At 38.4% G+C, this 21995-nt stretch overlaps 2 protein-coding genes across 2 annotated transcripts; one reads left to right on the top strand and one right to left on the bottom strand.

Moving 5' to 3' along the window:
* Positions 1–10736: 10736 nt before the first annotated feature.
* tmem144a (transmembrane protein 144a) lies at positions 10737–14976 on the top strand. The gene is made up of 12 exons (XM_056256765.1): positions 10737–10934; positions 11019–11168; positions 12099–12221; positions 12411–12510; positions 12598–12678; positions 12824–12902; positions 13287–13363; positions 13623–13741; positions 13817–13936; positions 14028–14125; positions 14212–14265; positions 14358–14976. Exons 1-12 carry the CDS (start codon positions 10856–10858, stop codon positions 14439–14441), a joined length of 1164 nt encoding a protein of 387 aa, XP_056112740.1. The 5' UTR covers positions 10737–10855; the 3' UTR covers positions 14442–14976.
* Positions 14977–15776: 800 nt separating this feature from the next.
* Positions 15777–17539, bottom strand: med28 (mediator complex subunit 28). The gene is made up of 4 exons (XM_056256764.1): positions 17356–17539; positions 16952–17018; positions 16230–16342; positions 15777–16071 (listed from the first exon to the last, which is right to left on the bottom strand). The coding sequence occupies exons 1-4, from the start codon at positions 17506–17508 to the stop codon at positions 15874–15876; spliced, it is 531 nt and encodes a 176-aa protein (XP_056112739.1). The 5' UTR covers positions 17509–17539; the 3' UTR covers positions 15777–15873.
* Positions 17540–21995: the final 4456 nt, after the last annotated feature.

The following is a 21995-nucleotide window of genomic DNA, read 5'->3' as shown; positions in this document are numbered from 1 at the left end:
TATTCTGTTTTACTCTGTTTCATGGAAATGAGAAAGGAGGGGGTTGACAAGCATGTCGGCTGTTCACACATAATTTCACATCCTGGGTCCAAAATTAACACAGAAGATGAAAACGTTTTAGGAATCCTCTCTTTCTTTTTTACAGAACATGTGGTAACATTTAAAATGTTCCTAACATTAAGCTATGAGCAACAAAATACTGTATGTCATCATGATTTTGTGACAGGTGCAGCTTCACAGAAAGGCAGCGCCTGCTGCAACTCAATGGTCAACTAAATAATTCCATTAGGAATAGTTTAAAATAAATGTTCATGGCCTATAACAAAAATTACTGTTATTTTCAATTCACATACCATTGGCAGATGTGGAAAAATAATAATTTGGACCTTGTTCAGATCATTTTATTGGTGTAGTGGACTGAATATGCAAATTACAGTTGTATTTCGTTCACTGTTTTCTCTGCCTTTTTCCATTGGTGAGTTGTTGTGCACTGACAGAGCTCTGATCCAATGAAAAGGGTTTGTTGATTTGTTCAAGCTAATGTGCTTTGAGCAGCTCAGTTGCACAGTAACAGATGTGGCCTTGTTCAGTGTGTACTGGGGACACATTAGTGTTGTGCTTCCATGTACTCATAAACAAGCTACAGTATTTCAATATTGATTCTTGTTTCTGATTACCTGACTATCCTTTGAGGGGAGGAAAATTGCCAAAATGTGTATGTGTGCGTTCTTATTGATTTCTTAGTGAAAGACCAGTGGCTACTACCTGATGTTAAGGTGATGCCATGTTATTGTTCTGGCACACGCACACACATTCTCTTTTCAGGCAAGGCTCCCAGGCAAACAGACTGGCACAGCATCTGCAGCTCGGCAGTTGAGTTTCCTCTTGCTGTGCCTAGTTCCATATTACCTTCCTCAGCCAATAAGAAATCAGTATTCTCCTGTTGCCAAACAAGTTGAGTCTGTTGCAGCCAATTAACATTTAGCATCAAATCAATTTAGGTATCAGTATATTAGTACATTTAGGTATCAGTTTGTAATCATGGTTGCGTGCATGATTGCACATTTTAACATGTATTCATTGCACTCAATGCATCTAAGCACACTGTTTTTATTTGTTATTAAGCATTGTATTTAATAGGGGTACCCCTGGGTTCAGTGCTGGGCCCAGTCCTCTTTTCAATATACACAACATAGCTGGGACCTTACATCCAGGCACACTGGTTTTCATACCTCTGCTGCACTGATACACAGCTCTGCTCTCATTCCAGCCTGACAATTCCACAGGGGCTGCAACGATCTTGAATGAATGAACATGACCTCCAGCTCAGCTTAGCCAAGACAGAGCTCCCCATCTTCTCAGCAAGCTTGGTAATACATCACAGTTTAGCTATGCTCATCAACAATAACACTACCCAGGATTATGGACAAGGCCAGTGCCTTGGGGCCTCAGACTATCAAGGGCCTCCAAAGTCTTGAAGTCCTAGTCTTCCAAAGGATCTGAAAACTAGAGCCCATGGGCCGATCTGCACATATGGCAAGAGATGGGGCCCCAGATTCTTTAACACCACTATAGGGTCCCTGGTCCCATTAACATACAGCACAATAGAGTCCCTGAAATTCAACTATTTTTAGTACAATGTTAGCTACCAAAACATATGGTTGCTCCAGCGATTATCGTTGTGGTTTGGCGCATATGCTTAAAGGGGTCATTGGATGCCCATTTTCCACAAGTTGGTATGATTCTTTAGGGTCTTCATGTAAAGTTTGAAACATACTTTGGTTAAAATTCCCTTTTTACCTCCTCAAAAACAGCTCTGTTCACAGTGACCTAGGGATGGGCGATATGGCAAAAATATCATATCACGATTTTTTTCAGGAAAATCACGATTCACGATTCTTGGTTTTACTATTTTGTGACTGAGCATTACAGCCAAACTAATGTCCATATTTTAAAAACAAAGCCTTAGGTAACAAAATATAAAATAAAAAAGAATGGCAGACAGGGGCGAAGATAAAACATTTTTCATTATTTTCTTTGTTATTAAATATTAAGATCAAAGATACACATACACAACTTAATATACAAATTAAATAAACAGTGCTTTATGTTTTCAGCTACAGTAGGTGTATTTAACAGTAGCATTGAAGAAAGTAATTAAATGAACATAAAACAAAACATAGACTTCACTGTATAAATTATACATGATACTTATTAAAGCTACTATTAAAAGTTATCAGTCAAGAGGAGTGAGTGATTTTCTCTTTGCATTTTGTTGTTTTATTAACATTTAAGGGATAGTTCTCCTAAAAAAATATAATTGTCATAATTTACTCTCTCAAGTTCTTTTAAACTCGAATAAGTTTATTTCTTCTGTTGAAAATAAAAGTTATTTGGAAGAATGTGGGTAACCAAACAGTTGATGTACCCCAGTGACTTCCATAGTATATTTTTCTCCTATGGAAGTCAATGGGGATGAGCTACTGTTTGGATAGCCACATTCTTCAAAATATTAATATTAGAAAAATATTAGAAGGAAATTAATACAGGTTTGGAACAACATTAGAGTGCGTAAATAATGAGATACATTTTTTTTGTTGGGTGAACTATCTCTTTAAGGACAAGCGGCAGCATGTTTACTATTGCTACTGTCTCTTTAAGAGCTGTGCGCGCCGCGTCTAATCTACACGCATTTGACAAGCAGATTTTCTCTCAATTTTCTCAAGTTTGCTTTCGCTTTAGACATAACTGACTTTGTTTATGTAAACCTTGTGTGTATTTGACAGTATTAGCACAATAAGACTCGAAAGATAACTTAGTCCAGTATCCAGGCGCTGGTAGACAGGCTTTTAGTGCATGTGAGCTTCACATGTACGCGCTGAGAAACGCACACGTTAGAACAGCGCATCAGCACGCGATGTTTAACCGACAAGGCATTAAAGCACATGCAAATTATGAACTTTTGTGAACTGCAGTGTCTCGTTCCGCTGCGTTAAGTCGCGTTGTTCAGCATGTTGGGCCAGAGGCGCCAGAACAGCAACTGATAGAATGCACGATACTACGATATTTCTTCGAAAGCAGATCGTGGAGACATTTTAATCGTCCACGATCAAAAATCGTCATATCGCACACCCTTCAGTGCATGTCTCTTTAAATGATAATGAGCAACTGCTCACCCCACCCCTCTCTTCCGTGGGGCTAGTCGACACAAGACAGAGGGTGCTTCTCAATTCTTATTTGTGCATCCTCGTTTCCTTTCCTCGTTTCCTCCCCGATAGGACGCGAGGGAAGGCTGCAAGGAAAGAAAAGGAGGACGGAGGAAGCTTTTTTATACATTGGAATACTTGATCACTCGAGCGTCACTTAACAGCGTCATCAGCAGCGCTCCAAGGATCTGCCCTTATGTTGTTGAAGTTTGGTTATTTAAGAAATTCATAATAAATAATAATAAAGCAAGATACCCTGTTGAAATATGTGTGATGTGTGGTTTATAAATTGCAAAGGTAAAGTATAAATTAAAATTATTGTGAACGATGTGAAGGGGGAGGACAATTGATACGTGCGTCACGTTTAGTCGATAAAACACTTCCGCATAGGATACACCTGTGCATCCTCGCTTATGACTCCTCTGGAAGCCTCCTCACTTCTCGATCCTCGCCTCCTCGCGGTGCAATTAGAGAATTGAGATGTCCTTTAAGATGGCTGCGCTCGATCGGTTTCCGGGTCATAGGATAGAGGACGGAGGCGAGGAGACGAGGAGGGATATTGAGAAGCACCCACATAAAGTGCTGCCTTGGCAGACAATATACAAATGGCTGAGGGCGGAAATATGCTAATACGGGACAGTCCTCATCGGTTGTGGGCGGAACATGAGCAATATGACATCATATTGCTATGAAAATCCAAATGGCTTGATTATTGAGAGTGTTTAGGCTTTTTGAGGATTAAAAAGAAAGGAGTGAATGGATTTTTTTCATTGTATGGTGGTTATATCAACACACTGCAAAGACACTTTGTTTTGTTCGGAATACATGTTACACAAAGTTAATGGTTAATATAAACAGAACTTTCAGAATCTGAAATCGAATTAGATTCATTCAGATTAACAAAAAAATTAGTGCATGTAAACATACTGTCTCACTCCACTTGCCACCAGTTGCTCCATGCATAAAGGTTCAAGGCACTGAACCTACATATAAGTCACTGGATGTGCACCCAAAGTAAAATCTATGTTCCCTTCAGAAATCTGCGATCAATGAGTCAGTTGTGTGTCATGGCACAAACATAAAGAGGCACAAAATCAATGGTGAGCATCACAATAGATGAATTCCTCTTCACCTTCGAAAACTGCAACTTTTTTCTGAGCACTTGACTTATAAATGTTGATGCATTACAAAATATAGTGCATTTTAGTAGTATCAATGCATGTTAGTTCTATTTATATCTTATGTCTTTATTGTCTCTTTCTGTTGTCTTAAAGTGTCTCACCTACACCTGTCTTAATTTCTACTTCAATATTTTTAAGAACAGTTCTATAATTTTGTATTGCTCATATTCTTCTCTCCTTAGGATGAATAGATTTAGTTGTAATATTTTCTTCCCTATTGTGATGTGTATCCGAGTGAAACGGCTTCTGAAACAAAACAAAAAATAGGATGGGACTTGATTTTGTTCATCAGGAATTGATTGGATCGTTGTTGTTTCCTATTGCTGTGATCTCATGTTAGTGACAGGTTGTCCCACCCTTGAGCCAGTAAACAAGTCATCAGTGAAGATGGGGAAGTTATTTTGATTATAGATTATGGGAACACATAGATTTTAAAACAATAATGTGCACAGACAATTAATTAATAATAAATACTGCAATATTCCATAAAAAAATCCGATTTTATGGTGACTTTATCTCTCATTCCATAAAACATCCAAATGCCTAATAGATGTCCTATAGATGTTCCCATGGCCCATCAAATAATCATATTAAGGCCACATAATCATATTAATAATATTAGGCCACTGAGGCACTTATTAATTCTTATGGTGGGAGTTGTTTGTGACCAAGATTATCTGTGATTTTTGTTTGTAGTTTGACCACTTTTTAAATGAAGGCTAATGGAAAAATTCTAAAATAATATTTTAAAAACATATAATGAATTGTAGAATATTTTTACTTTTGATGTAAAACATTCAGTGGTGTTTAGCCTATCAAACGTCACTTGCAGCCATTGCTGTAATCACATGAACAACAGGAAACTTAAACGCAAACAATGTGATTTCTGACAACACATCATTCTAACATTGTTTCGTTTTTTGCTGTTTAATTAGCCTGATTTCTCAGGACACCCATTTCAGTGATATCTGTATGATAGTTGGGACATTAAGCCTATGTGTGGTAGCCTATTTAAAAAAAAAGTTTAAAGAATCACTAAAGTGATAGGCACCTACTAAAGGCACTAAATGAAAAATCAGTCATTATTTACTCACCCTCATGTCGTTCCAAACTCATAAGACTTTGGTATATTCACAAATGTGTGTTTATCATTGTTTAGATGTAAACAAAAGCCTAAATTAAAGGTACAATATGTAAGAATTTCGTATCAAAATATCGAAAAACCACTTGCACGGTAGCCTGGTTAAAACCAGACCATTCTCAGTTGTAACTGAGTTAAGGTCTGGCAAAGCGTCATAAACAAATAATTTCCAGAGGGGTGTCACCAACGGACGTCGCGGATAGACCTAAAACCAATCAGAGCGATGAAGGAGATGACGTGTGCAGAGCGGCGGAGAAACATCTCCGAGTGTTGTTCTTTGCTCGGTTTTTAACAAAAAGGAAACGTTCAAATCGCTTGCTGAGACGCGAAAAACAGACGCGATAGCTGATTTGAACGAGTGATGTTCGACGGCGGCATCCATCTTTGTAATGTAGGCTACAAAATCTGCTTCAAAATCCCAGCGCTGTCGTCATCGTGTAAAGCCCGCCCCAACGTTTCTGATTGGTGCCTCGATTTCGACGGATTGGAAATGGGCTTGAATGAGCTCTTTGCCAGACTAACTTTTAGAGCAAATCTAAATTTGCCGGAAGTTGTCTGGGTTTTCCCAGGCTACTTCCACAGTGTTATTTCTTTCAATTATGTACTTACATTATCCTAAATGTTTCCAAGAATTTGTAAATTCAGAGAAATTCACAATTTGAAATAGTGCCCGTCACTTGTCACCTGTCAATGAGGTAATATCAGTGTTATTCCTGGTTTCCGCTTGTTGTACTGCCATAGTAACCATGGCAACAGATGTGGACAACTGCGTAATGTTTAGCGGCACGCTCACGCTGTTGTTGTTTTGTTCAAACATTATGGACCATGGCAAGCAGACTTTGGGACAAAAGGAGAACTAAAACGAGGATCAAAATCGGCGTGGCGTTTTCGAGATGCCGAGAGCTTTACGGCAAACTTTGACTTGACAGAGTTTGCCGTAAAGGCAAATGTGGAATTTGCCTTGGACTGGGCACGCTGCCTTAGCTCAAACCTGAAAGAGAGCAAGCCACAACTTTTATATCCATATGTCCGGGGGAGTGGCATGCAAATTCCACATGCATATACTTTATTAGACAGGTGAGCAAATGCAACGTTACATAAAACAAGACAAGTGAGCAAATGCAACGTTACTGTGGTGAGCAGGACGGCCGAGGGACGTGAGAGATCGTCGCGAGGCCGGTGGTGCGATTGCTAATGAGCAGCACCTGGGAAGCACACCGGTCTCGCATCTCTCACGGAGGAGCGGAAGCATAAAGGAGGAGCGACGGAGTGGATGATCGAGAGAGGAACAGGCCTGCTTTTGTTTTATTTTATTTTGGTAGCCAGCAGTCGTCCGTGAGGGGCTGCTGGCAGGTAGTTATTTATTTTGGGTAGCCAGCAGTTCCGTGAGGGACTGCTGGCAGGTATTGTGTTTATTTAATTTAAATAAAGTTTTAATTTGATTGTCCGCCGGTTCCCGCCTCCTTCTTCCCTGAACATTGCTACACTGGTGCCGAAACCCGGGAAGAGGGAGGAACGCGCTGTCCGAGGGTCCTCGCCGTTGTGGTGAATCCGCGGTGCTATCAAGCATGGTGCGCGAGTCGCCGCCGCTCGCCGTGGGCCGGAGATTGCTGCCGAGGGGAGGAGCAGGGAGCGGGGGACTCGCGGCCATGGACGCTCGAGGCGGGGCGCTGGGGTGAGTTGCCGGTGGGACGCCCGAGCTCGCCGCCGACCGCCTAGGAATGGAGGGGCGGCTGCCTTCCGGGAGGGAGAGGAGGAGTCACCGCCGCTTGCCGTGGGCCGGAGCCTGCTGCCATCCGCCAGTGAAGGGGAGGAGCAGGGAGCGGGGGACTCCTGCCGTCTGCCCAAGGCACCCGAGGAGCCGTCGCCGTCCACCGGGGGCGGGGCAGCGTCGAGGCGTCCAACGAGGGCCATCCAGCGTCGCCGCCGGGCACCGCGGAGGAGATCGCCCAGCTGGTGAGGGACAAGATGGCAGCGCGTTGTGGGAGCCGGACCAATTTTTTTTTTTCCTCTCTCCCCTCTCTCGTGTCCGTCGCTCCTCGTGCTTCCGTCTCCGTTTCCCTCGGCTCCTCGGTCCATATCCCCCAGGGATCGCCGCCGGGGGGAGGGAGTAGGCACAGCCCGGGTGTACCCCCCGGCCTGTGAGGGGTGATGGGGGTATGTGGTGAGCAGGACGGCCGAGGAACGTGAGAGATCGTCGCGAGGCCGGTGGTGCGATTGCTAATGAGCAGCACCTGGGAAGCACACCGGTCTCGCATCTCTCACGGAGGAGCGGAAGCATAAAGGAGGAGCGACGGAGTGGATGATCGAGAGAGGAACAGGCCTGCTTTTGTTTTATTTTATTTTGGTAGCCAGCAGTCGTCCGTGAGGGGCTGCTGGCAGGTAGTTATTTATTTTGGGTAGCCAGCAGTTCCGTGAGGGACTGCTGGCAGGTATTGTGTTTATTTCATTTAAATAAAGTTTTAATTTGATTGTCCGCCGGTTCCCGCCTCCTTCTTCCCTGAACATTGCTACAGTTACATAAAACAAATCAATATTATAAAGCTCAACATGATGAAATGTTAGAATATGATCAGTATGTTATTCTAATGTTGATATATAGCTTACTGCTAGTCTCATACGGTCAAACTAACACAGAATAACATTATAACTTTCAACACACTCAAATGCAGTTTAAGTATGATAGTGTAGACCAAGTGAAATAGCACTGTGTTACCTCACAAGTTTCATTCATCTAATAAACTGACCTGTGTGAGTAGTAATTCAGCACTTGCGGGAAGTTCGGTAGAATGAAATGTCCTCAATCCTTTATATCCACGGGACTCGCGTGTGGCGCTGATATCTGTCTCTCATCAATCGCACCCTGCTTCATACCAGTCATGTTAAAAAACATGAATGTTTTCACTAATCCATAAACATTACTGGATCCATCATCATGACGACAAGTTCCATGATTCCGCTTATCACTGCGTCATCAAGAAATCTTCGCTGCGCCTTTAAGGCGTCATCAATTTACGCCCTAAGAGGTTAGCGACCCCTAGCGGCGAAAAAAAAACATACTGTAGCTTTAAATCTGTTCATCATATAAAGTGATTGTATCTTTTTACAAGACTCAGACAGAATGATGAATGATGGCAGAATTTTTGGGTGAAATTAAGAGACAGAGCTACAAAAGACTATAAAAGTGAAACATCCAAATCAGATCATTTCCCCCCTCACATTCAGCACTGATTATTTCTGAGATGACAGTGTGAACAACTAAAAACCACACTGAATCTGACATTTTCAATTCAGATTCGATTGCACTCAGTCAGCAACAAAAAAACAACGGCTGAAACGACCTATTCTCTTTGTAAGTACAATCCTTACCGCCCCCTTGTGGTACGGGGGACTACGGCAACTTATTGGGGCATTGAGAAGGCTACGACGTGGCATAAGTGCACATGTTACTTGCACGCAGCAGCCTGCATCTGCACTGCGGGACCTCTTAACACAGATCAGCTGCTCTGGTCTCTAAGGACCATAGTGACACTAGTATAGACTGAGTGAGTGACAGATAGGGAACATCTTATTGTAACCTCCATTATCTGATTTAGTGAAGACATTGTGTCCCTCCTGACTCGAGTCCTGCCACAACACTGAACTACCTGCTGAAATGGACTGGGCACGCTGCCTTAGCTCAAACCTGAAAGAGAGCAAGCCACAACTTTTATATCCATATGTCCGGGGGAGTGGCATGCAAATTCCACATGCCAATTTCACTGGCCCTTACTGAAGTATCAGGTGTTTGTGGCTCACAAGGGCGACCCCTAGTGTGACTACACCGACACAAAGTAACCAGTCGACGTTATGCCCTACACATCCATTCTGTTAAACAGCTGCTTTGCTTCCAGTTTCGGCTCTTTTTGTATGTGCCTTACTATAAAGGTGTTTACTCTAGATGCCTTCAAAAGAGCTACCTAAAATGAGCATGACTGATGTCCATCGCATATGCGGGTTGATATCTAAAATAACATAGGCCTACTAACATAATCAATAATAGTCTCATAATTATTACCAGGAAAAGGCTATATTTCACGAACTCAGTTTTCTTTAGAATTCCATGAAAGTTGTTTTGTTTTACAGCGAGTAGATGTTTTTGTCCATGCAATGAAACTTGCCTTGCCTTTTTTGTCTTGATACATAGGCCTACTATGATATGAAATGAATGAAAGATGATAGCCTGATAATACAATCAGAAATTGTATGAAACTCAGAAAAAGAAAAACTTGAATATTTTATTTTTTATCACCTGCAATACTGAAACAATTGATCTGGTAACGTATGGCTACTTAAAGAGGCTATATGTAACTTTTTCCCAAAAATAAACGTAACAATAGCCTTTTCATTTGACCATTTATGACTCAAACATCTCCTGATGAGCATACTGACACCTTGTCCGCTCACATTGGGTGCACCTATAAGCCTGTATTCTATTTTTCCTATTTTCTGTCGGGTCGGATTTCCCCTCGCTGTCTGCGGATGTGACGTCAGGCGCGTTCATGTTAAACGTTTCAGACCACTCTGCCACCACCGCTAGTCAGCAAGTAGCCTACACTCGCAAGCAGTGCAATGGATTTTGCGATTTTTTGACTGTTCTTACCTCTGTAAACATAATGTTGACCTCCTTGCAGCAGATGACTTGTGAAGTGTGCACGTACGAGCGCTGCGAGAGCGAGCAGAAAGGAAGAGCAGTTCTGTTTTTTGGCCACAGGTGTCAGTCGCGAGTTTAAATTTCAGAAAAACGCATATAGCCTCTTTAATATAACAGTGTTATAGTTTTGAGCTTCTGATGTAATTTTTTGTTGAAATAATTATGGGACTTAATTATTACGATAATTCAGTTCCCCTTCTAAAATCTCTTCATAGCACCAATTACCAGTTCATGTCAAAATAACATAGGTCTATGCTATCTCAAACACAATTTATTTGTTATCTGTAGGCTACAATCTGCAGTAGGCCTAGCAATAAACCCATTGTTAAACTAAAAAACAAAAAAGTTATTTTTCACTCCTTTTCAAACCACCGTCCGTCAGCAAATAACGCCGCCCAGGCGCCCACTAACAGTGGAAATGTCAGTATCATCATATTCAAATACGTGTTGTTCAGCTCTGATTCACGCGTGCTCAAGATACATCATGTGATCATGACTGTCAGCTGACACGGAAGTTACACGCTTATTCATTGAGCAGCTCTCGCTTGGAATACATTATTCCAGCAATCTGCTCATGAAAGTAGTTTTATGAATATTTGTCAGTTGCTTGAAGGCTGTTGCGTGTGAATCTAACATGGATCCTCGCGTGGCCGCGTTTATCATTTCGCTCTTCTGCGCGCTCTGCACCGGCGCCGCGCAACACTTGGACACAGGTAGAGATTAAAAGTAATTTATGCATTGAATAACTGATAACTTTAATGAGTAAAACACAATGTAATGTAACTGTAATGCAATAGAGGGGCTGTCAGACGCGTCCGTGTACCTTCAGCAAGAGTCCAACAGCACCAACTCGTCTGATCTGACTTATGGGTTCATATCCTGCGCCGTGGCCGCAGTCTTTTTCGGGAGCAACTTCGTACCAGTGAAAAAGATAGATACTGGTGATGGTTAGTAAAACTTTTCTTATTTTTGACACTTTATTGGCGTTTTGCCTTCCTGTTGATGTGTTGCTTAGTGATTCTCAACTGACTTTTCTTCGTGTCACCACATTCTCTGGTGTCACTGTAAATTTATGGTAGGCTTATGAACTGACTTTCAAGCCTAATGTTTCGACAATATTTAAAAGTCTGTTTCCTTTTACTCACCCTCAATATCAAACCTTTCTGAGTTTGTTTGTTCTGTGGAGCACAAAAAAAGTTTATCATTCACTTTCATTGTGTGGAAAAAAAGATGCAATGAAAGTGGTAACTGAGGCTGTCATCTAACAATTTATTTTTGTGTTCGATGTAAAGTCATACAGGTTAAAAACAACATAAGGGTGAATTAATAATGACAGAATTGTCTATATTTTTTTTATTGAAATGTTGCAATAGTATTATTAGCTAATAATGCTAAGTAACCGGACTTGTGCCAAATTCAGTAGAGTTTTCAGTATTGATTCTAGGGACTCTGGGGGTCCTAGGCAAAAGAAAAAGAAAAAGAAAAAATAAATGGTGTAACAGAGTAATACAATTGTTTTATAAGAATGCCTCTAGTTCATGGAAATATATAGATTTAAGCAGTTCACCTGTAGTGTTTCCACAAGACCCCAACAGTTGAGAAAACATCAAACCCCAGCAAACACAGAACGTTACACTAATTAATATGGTTCCCATTTAAAGAAAAAGAAAAATGGAACCAATTATCATCAAAAAGTATGGGAAATTTGGCAGCTAAAAATATTACTGGGTCTCGATGTACCTATAGAGGACATAGAATTTTTTTATTGTTGTTGTTGAAATAAAAAAAAATATATATATACTGCTTTGAAAACACACTGAAGAGAGAAAGTGTGCTCAATAATATTTCATTTATTTTCTGTTCACCCTACTGTGCAGGTATGTTTTTCCAGTGGATTTTATGTGCTGCTATATGGACAGTCTCCTTGGTGGTGAACATCATTCTGAACAGTCCAAAATTTTGGCCTCTTGTTATGGTGGGAGGAGCCATCTGGGCTACTGGTAACATCTGATTATTTAATTTGCCTGTATAATTTAGCATTTGATCATTACTGCTTGAGATATAGATTGTGTGATTACATACACCAACAAGTTTTACTGTCATATTTGAAAAACTTTCTCATTTATGTTTTTCAGTGATGATTCAGTTCTGTCACATGTTTGTGTCAATGTTTACGTGTGTTTCTATAGGTAATATAACTGTAGTTCCTATCGTAAAGACTATTGGGCTTGGTCTTGGTCTTCTTATATGGGCTTCATTTAATTTGCTCTTGGGTTGGGCCAGCTCACGGTAAACAAAATCTGCTTTCAGAATCCAAATAAGGAACTTTATTAATATTCTTCTTTATCACACACTGACTCTTGCTGCTGATTTTAGGTTTGGCTGGTTTGGTATTGGTGCTGAGACTGTTTCCAAACCAGTATTGAACTCCTGTGGAGCAGGTCTTTGTTTAATTAGGTAAATGTGATGCATTCATATTATTTATTTTGTTTTTGTATGCCATAGAATGTGATGTTACTTTTAAGTCTCATTATTTTAAATAATGTATGTTCTCTTTTTTCCCCTCCCCCTTTTTAATCCTTTTAATTTGGTATGTTTACAGTGCCATTGTTTTTTTCTTCGTGAAGACTGATGTTCAAAGGTCATCAACATCTGAAGAAACCCCTTTACTAATAGACCATGTACGTTGAAACATTGAAAATTGTGACATTTTTACGGAGCCCCTAAGGGAACATGGTGGTGGACAAAAATATGAGATGGAAGGAAAACTTTGCGTTTGCCTGTAATCTGTTTTTTTTTACCGAGCGAATGCAAAGTTTCTCGGGGGAACACAAACTTTTTGCAAATCAACACAAAGTGTTTTAGGGAAAAAGAACCCAAGAGCATTTTAATTACTTTTTGCGTTCGCTAGTAAAACCGTTCTTTGTTCTCGGGGTACTAGAAAAGCGTCAAAAAAATTTCATATATTTGTCATCGCCATGTTGTCCCTTTAGAGGCTTTGTACATTTTTAAATATTGCATTTTTAAATTATTCAGTTAAATGATTTTATCAATTTAATCTGAAGGCTGTGAACTCAGAAACTGTGGTGGCAACAGATGATTCCTGGGTGGATGCATTAAGACCACGCACCAAACGTCTTGTGTATGTACACAACATCACACTTCTATCTTGCATATTGGATTAATAATTGAATTTACGTTATATAGCATCAGCATCTAGATATACAGAATCAAAAATCAGATTTTTTGCCCGAGTAAATGTACTTTTTGGACTAATAGTATCAACTGCAATAAAATTCTAATTAAATTATTATTTTCTGCATGCCCATACTGTATCTAATAAGAATAATGCATTCGTAAACGATTTGTATAAAAAGAGCTTCGAATGTTATGTCTTTCAGTGGAACGTGTCTTGCTGTCGTCGCTGGAGTGCTGTACGGGTCATCATTTGTTCCAGTTCTATACATTAAAAATCATGCAGATGATCCAAAAAGCCAATACAGTGGGGCTAGCCAGTTTGGTAAATCCAGATTACCTCATGATAGGCATTGGCTGAATTCTTAAATATGAACCATAATGCATTTTGTTTGTGTAGATCTGGATTACGTCTTTGCACAATATAGTGGGATTTTCCTCACTAGTACAGTGTATTTCCTCCTGTACTGTGCCATCAAAAAAAACAAACCACAAGTTTTTCCAAAAGCAGTGCTGCCAGGTAAACGCCATCACTTCACTTTCATTTTCACTTCCTTTTGAATTGTTTATCATCTTTCTTCCGCATACCTCTGATGTTTTTTTCCGTGTAGGATTCGTTTCTGGCATCATGTGGGGTGTGGCCACGTGCTGCTGGTTCCTGGCCAACCACTATCTCAGTGCTGTAGTGAGCTTCCCTATTATCACCACAGTGAGTGACAGATCTCAAAAGGATCTTTTTGTACTTTTTACATTTGTATGTTAATGTTAACGTTGATATTTAATGCTCCATTTCAGGTTCCTGGACTGATTGCAGCTCTTTGGGGTGTTGTAGTGTTTAAAGAAGTGAAGGTAAATACTTGTGTTTGGTGTGAGTTCTGCTCCTGCGGTCTATTGCTTTTATATTGCATTGAACTCCCCATCTCTTCCTCTCTTTCCCTCAGGGTTGGCGAAATTACATTGTCCTCATCGTTGCTTTCTGTCTTGTTCTATCTGGGGCATTACTGACTGCGTTTTCAAAGGTTTAAACCTTTTAAGACAAGAGAGAGAAATGTACAAAAAGTCTTCGGTGGAGCGTTTTAACATTATATTTTTTTTTATTTAAAATCACTGCTGTTTAAATATTTTGAATACTGCAAATGAGATTTATTATGCGGTTTATACAGGTTACGCAGCTACAACAACCTGAACAAAATCGAGAAGAAATATTGTTTATATTAGGGAGGGATATGGTCCTAAAATACTTGAAATGTTTCAGCAATATTAGCACAGATGTTATGTTAATGTTATTGGGAAGTTACGCAATTATATCTCACTATATTTTACTTCTATTTGAATTAACACTTTTTAAGTCATGTTTACACTATAGTGGACCTCATTTCACTGTATGTTTGCACATGTAATGGTTGCTTTTTTATTATATTGATGGATCTGACTGCACAGGATAAAAGCAGGAGTTATATAGCATAAAGACAATTGAAAACAAAGCTTATTTTAAAGCAAATTTTAAAAAGGTGGTGACTTTTTATGACAATTATGCAAATTTTCCACATCCTTTCCATTCCACATTACATTAAAATATTGGGGGGAAATGGCATTAATATCACCATGTTAAACTCTTAAACTTAAACTCTAAAAAGTAGGCTTTGTTTTCTTTTATATAATTTCTAAGTAATTTATATAAAAAAAAATCGTTTCCTTTTGCGTTTATAAAAGAATGTGAAGTTTTAGCATGTAATTTACAGGTTTTTACCCATTTAATGATTCATTGATTGCTAATTTGTTTTATTGTTGCCAAAATGCGTCAAAGGCCTTAGCTTTTTTTAAATGTATTTTTTACTTTACTAAAAGGGAAATAAATATTCAAATGCAAAGTTAATGGATTTGTGGGTAGCTGGAATTTTTTTAAAAAGTCTCCTTATATTGATATAGTATGTTATGAAGGGAGAGAGAAAAAAATGCAATAATCCAGGTGAGGCACAGTCCTGGACTGCCATGCCAGGAAATACAGGAAGTCCAAAGAGCACTTACATTTTCACTTGACAAAACATGTTTATTTTAAACTGTAAAAAAGGTGTTTTAATAAAATAAGAACAATGTGAAAAAAAAAAACATTTAGCCCAATTAATTCCCTCCAACTAAAGCCCTTTCTTGTCAAAATAGTCCCTCTACATGACACCTGTACTTAAAATTAACTTGTCATTAAATTAATTATGTAGTATGCTTATGACTAAATGTTAAAGACTCTTGAGTGCTTTAAAATGACCACCTACTGGCAGACCTACAAGCCCCTCATGAGAGATAAGAGGCAGTAACGTCCTTTAGTAGCTCTTAAAACGTGTTTTCACATCACACATCTCTAACAGAGTCAACAACAAGGCTTTATTGTCCAATTTTCTGTGTGGAAAGAGGAAGTGGCCCCTGGAACACAGTCTGAAAAGGGTGCTTGATCCACATGCATCAGTTTGGTTTCATGGGAGCGGGTAGGTTTGCTGAGGCCTGCTCCAGGAAGGCCAGTGGACCCTGTGGCAGTTCTGTGGGCTTCTTGTGCTGGACGTTGATGTCCTCCAACACCTGCTGCCAATGATGGATCTTAACGAGGTGTTTCTGAATCAGCATCTCCTTCCTCTGGAGTTCATTCTTCAGTTCTGATGCATCCTGAAAGAACAAACAGCACATATAGTTAAACTACAGTATACGGTGTTTCAAATGTCACAATGGAACTAAAAATGTATAAGATTGTATTGGTTTAAATAATGTACGGTTGGATTTTTATCAATGCTGCAGAGAATTCAAAGGCAAAAATAGAAGTTTACCTCTTTTTCCACCTGTTCTGGTTTCTGTACAGACAGCTGTAGTCTCTTCTGAAGGAAGAAACATTCAGTCTGTCTGGCCACATCCAGAAACTTCTGTATACACTGATCAACCCCTGAAATACACAACAGGCTAAATCAGTATGGCAAGACGTTATAGGTAAAACCATTGATTTTTCATGCACTGGTCTTTTTAAAAAAAAGATTTTGGGCTATTCTACTTTCATAACATGCCTTCTTTCAGATAAGCAGAAAGAAAACATCCAAATTACACTATCTATTTGCATCTGTAGATTTTCTCATTGAGCCAGAAATCTCCACTTCAGTGTGTCTATTCAAAATAATATTTCAGAAAGCTTAAAATACAAAACGGTCTTAATGTACTGAGATTAATCAGCTGGGAAAGTATGGTGATATCTATTAGTAATCATTTTTCCCTATTCATCTGTGGTGTTGTCTTAAAAATTAATATATGAATACATTTTAAACTAATGTTAGAATCTGCTAAGTTTTGATACATTTTCTGTATTTGAAAACATTGTATTACCATGTTTTGGACATGGCACTATGGAAATATCATGGAATTCGTTGAAGCAGCTTGTAGTATATGGTATAAATATGTTAATCCTTTATAAATAAATGTATTAAAATTCCCTGGAATTACCATCTGATAACATAGCATAGCTTTATAAGGAACAACAGAAGAATACAAATGGGTTTTTTACCAGTCCGAATTTCTTCCTGGTCGGTTCCATTCACATAGTCTTGACTGACAAGAGATGCAAAACACGCCTGGGAGAAATAAAAACATTAAAGAACATTTTTAAAAGCAAAAATATAAATTAATAACAGCATCGGTTATATTACTACACTGACAGTTATATAATAAGTTAACTCCACTGACAATAACGACACCATTTCGATCTACAGTTAAGCAAACAATTAATTTCTACTAAATGCATTCAACGTGAGATTATATATTACATATAAAACAAGAATATAATATTAAATATAAAAAAAATTCAATGCGTGCATAATCAGTTTACAAATGATCTACAAACAGCCACTCTTAGTATAATTGCACAGAAACTTTTACTGGCATGTTAGCAGCAAGTTTTCTTGATCTCACCTCGAAAGAAGCTTCCAGCTCATCTACTAAAGTGTTATTTGTCCCTCTATTACCGGGAGGGCCTGTGAGAAGCCCTGGCTGACCTGGACCTGTAGGTGGATGAGATCCAGACGGCTGCTGACCAGTGAACATTCCGCCCATGGACGACGCCATTTTTCCACTAACAACACAACTACTCTTCTTCGCGTGCGTCTCAGTCTATTGAAAGTGTAATGTGTCGCCACCTATTGCACAGGCCGTGCAATGCAAGTCATACATGCCATGTAGCGTTGCTTGAAAACAAACTAATTAAAAAAATGCCAATGAATTTGATGATATTGTTGTTGTTGCATCCAATTTTTTTTGGGATGCAAACATAGTAATTTTGAGTTTCTTAAAACTCAGAGCTACAAATACTTCTCAGGACTTTGTTTGTATAGTTGTACACTAAAAATACTATTCGTTAATGTAAATCTTCTCTTGCAATATTTATAAAATAATGTTTCAGTATATATTAGCCCATATTCACAAACTACTGTGATTGGTCTATCTGGCCAGCAGAAAGGAAACGCGTGCTGTTTCACGTGGGCTGTGAAGTAATTAACACGTACCTAAATAGTCATAGAGCTACTGGAAACTTTCAGAGCCATTAAAATGAAGAAAGAAAAAAAAACCAACAACAATGTGATGCGTTTTAAATAGGAAAAATAGGAACCATTTGGACCGCGAAGCTCAGCTTATTTCAGGTAAAGTCTCGTCATCGGTTGTTTAGGCCTATTGTAGCTAAATTGTAGGCTATATGAATTATGTAGGCTATATGTCAAATTAACCAAACAGTGTGAAGATATGATATAATTGAATTTGTGCATATTTAGGGTAGCCTACATAAAATTCTAAAGTTCACTTGAAGGGATAGTTCACCCAAAAATAAAATTCAGTCATCATTTACTCCCTTATGTTGTTCCAAACAAACCTGTATGAATTTCTTTTTCTCTGCTGAACACAAAAGATGATATTTTGAAGAATGTCGGTAATAAAACAGTTAACAATAGCCATTGACGATCCATACATAGCCTATTTGTTGTTTTTTTTCTATGGAAGTCAATGGGTGTCGTCAATTGTCTGGTTACCAACATTTTTCAAAATATATATTTTTTTGTGTTCAGAAGAAGAAAGAAATTCATACAGGTTTGGAACAACTTGAGGGTTAGTAAATGATGACAGAATTTTTATTTTTGGGTGAACTATCCCTTTAACAAGACCATTTTATTAGAAAAAAAATTCATCACAATAATTTTTAGGCAATATTTATTTATTTTTTTAGGTTGAAGGGGTCAAACAATACAGAAAAATGATGCAAGACATGTAAAAAGTCAGATTTAATAACAACATAAATAAAGTTTTAATAAATTTGTTTCATCCCCAAAATCAATACCTGGGACATAAAGGAAGGCTACCCAAAGATTAATTTTGTTTATTATATTGTACCCATTGCATCCTGAAAACCGTACTTTGTAGATTTCAGCTTCATGCCATTGCACATTGTTCATTACACACACACGGATGAATAACAGCTCACAGTTCACCCATTTTGACCTTCCCACTGACTTGGGCCTTTTAAAGAAGTTTGAGAAAAAGAACCATGCAGATAAAAAGTGACAGCTCGCACAAACAGGTCAGAGAGAAAGTTCACTGACATTTAAAAGAGCTTGATCTCCAGAGCTACTGCTAATGTAATTGACAGAAAAATCTATAGAACTTCTGTCTAGTTGTCATTAAGTGCAAGAAGAGTGTTTCAAAACCTCTTCAGTGACCTGTGCGTTAATTTTTTGGACAACATATTTTTACCAACTTTTTATGTCTGTTTCATGTTTAATGAAAATAAATAATTAAATTAAATAAAATGACAGTAAACATTTTTTTTTAAGTTGACCCTGACATAGTAATAGTCGAGTAGTAGTTGGTTTAATATGCCTAAAGAAATTTATTTAGGAAGAAAATCGAACCTTTTAAAAGGAGTATTTATCTATTCTATATCTAATCTATTCAGTTATTTTGCTTACATTTGCTTATGTGGGGTTAAGTGGACTGTGATATTTTTGTTATAAGAGGACTGTGTTAAATATAAAACAGTTAAATTACTTGTATGAAAGTAAATAATGCTTCCAAACTGAATTGTATCCATTGACATGAACTCATTTTCTCGCTACTTTACTCCACCAGGTGGCGCTGCTCTATTCACGAGAGTATGAGAAATTTCACATCACGCATATACAGTGGAACGTTTCAAGGGTATTTCAACTGATTCCACAGCATTTGTCAGGGTAGGTTTATTTTTAAAAGACAATTTCTTGGAACTTAAAGTCTTGGCTACCAAAAGATATTGACCATTTCCACTGTTATCACCCAGGAAAAAAAGATACAGATCAATAAGCACAGTTGACATTGTGAAGACATGCCTCAATAGCCTGGCATGCCACTGTGAATAGTATTGACTTTTCAGCAATATGTTAAAAAGCAAATAAAAAAACACAAAACAATTTATGAGGCAGCAAAAATGTAGCCTAAAAGTTATATAAAGGTATATAAATTTACAATTAAAACTCATGTGACAAACTGAGGTTTATGGGGAAAAAAATATTTTTTCTGAGAGCACAATTCAACCTTTCGGTTAAAATCTATCATCATAATATAGTTGACTCTTGCCTGAGTATATGCCAGTATGATTTATTGTCTTCACTTGTTTAGCAGCTATCACAAAAATATGAAATGTTAGTGTGGAGGACAGAATTCACAATAATAATAATAATTTATCTGATATTTAAGAGGATTTTTAACTATTTTTTATAGACACATGTGTAATTGGACTTTTTCCTCTAAAAACTAGCCCTGGCTTCCCGTATACTTTTCCTATACAATAAAGGTTCCAAAAGGGGGTTTTCGCCATGATGCCAATTTTTTATTTTTATTTACCTTATTCAACTGTCAATCCTGTTTTTACTCTGTGTACCTTGTGGTACTATTGTCTGTGTTTATTTATTCTGTATTTGCTAGTCGTTGGGACTGTCTACTATACGTGTCCCTGTTTATCCTGAAGTAACTGTTTCTTTTTTATCCATTGCCATGCAATGTATACAAAAAATAGCATTGAGGTTGACTTGGACTTTTTACATTTTAATAATCTGAAGAACCTTTTTTCACCCCATCCTTCATATTAGATGTATTTACCTACATAATAACTGATAGGTAGAATAGCTACATATTATGTTAAGGCTGAATAGCAAAACACTTTTGCTGCAGGTATTTTTTAAGATATAATGTATGTACACAATAAGTGCATTGTATTAAATGATTCATTTAAAAGTTAGTATGTAGTAATTAAAGACACTTAATATGGTTGGGGACACAAATCGCATGACTTGGACTCGAGTCCCAAATGTGATGACTTGCGCACGCCTCGATTTGACATAATCAAAGAAGACTTGCGACTCGACTTAGACTCTGACAACAATGACTCGAGACTTGATTTGAACTTTAGCCCTGTGACTGGGAAATTCTTAATGGCCATACCTTCATGGACTGTCTTCAGGTTATTAAATACTGGATGCCAAATAATCTCGTCACTTTCCTTTCAAAAATTCTTCATGCATTTATCACATCATGTCTGGACTATTGTAATTCTTTGTATCTTGGTCTTCCCCAATCTTTATTGGCACCTTTGCAGATGGTTCAGAATGCAACGGCTAGACTCTTAACTATAGTGCAAAAAAAAAAAACGTGATCATATCACTCCATTTTTAGCTTCTCTTCACTGGCTTCCTGTCTTTTTTAGAATTCAATTCAAAATTTTGCTGATTGTTTTTAAGCTCTTAACGGACAAGCGCAATCTTACATTTCTCATATTTATTTGAATTCAGCTCCTAAGTCCAACAGGTCTGCCAATAAAGCTCTCCTACATGTCCCACGGTCATGTCTTAAATCGAAAGGTGACAGAGCCTTTGCAGTTGCTGCTCCACGGTTATGGAATCAGACACATCTTTACTCTAGCCTTTTCTGATTATTAACTTATAATGATCAACTTTTATTTAGATTTTCACTCTATTTTATTGTAGGCCTATTTTATAATTGTTTTTGTACAGCACTTTGGTCAGTGAAAGCTGTAACCAACCTAAATAAAATGTACTTACAAAAAAAAAAAAAAAACATCAGAATTTTGATCACTGTAGGCTGTTCTCTGTCACTTGGGAGTTGACTCGAGATTTGAATGCAAAGACTGGAGACTTACTTGTGACTTGCAAAACAATGACTTGGTCCCACTCCCACGTCTGCATAAAGTGTTGACCGACCCTTTTTGTGCAATGAAAGGTTCCATGGATATTAAATGTTCTTCTTCACCAATAATGCCAATCAAGAACCTTTATTTTAAGGAGTGCAAAGAGCCCCATCAATTGACAAAGCTTTAATAAAGTCCTGTGAATAGTTTCTCAGAATAAACGAACTGGAGGCATGTTTTCAACAGCTCGTGAATGCATCACTGTGGCATGCTGTGAATCGGTGGCGTTTGGTGCTTTTCGGACCCCCGCGTGAGTAACGCTTGTGCAGAGGCGCAGTTGAGCGCGCTGTCAGTTCAGTGTCAGCACACGCACACACGCACACACACA

The sequence above is a fragment of the Rhinichthys klamathensis genome, unplaced genomic scaffold (assembly GCF_029890125.1).
Source record: "Rhinichthys klamathensis goyatoka isolate OS25496 unplaced genomic scaffold, OSU_Roscu_1.1 h1tg000133l_1, whole genome shotgun sequence".
Taxonomy (NCBI): Eukaryota; Metazoa; Chordata; class Actinopteri; order Cypriniformes; family Leuciscidae; genus Rhinichthys; species Rhinichthys klamathensis.
This window is presented reverse-complemented; position numbering and strand designations above follow the sequence as displayed.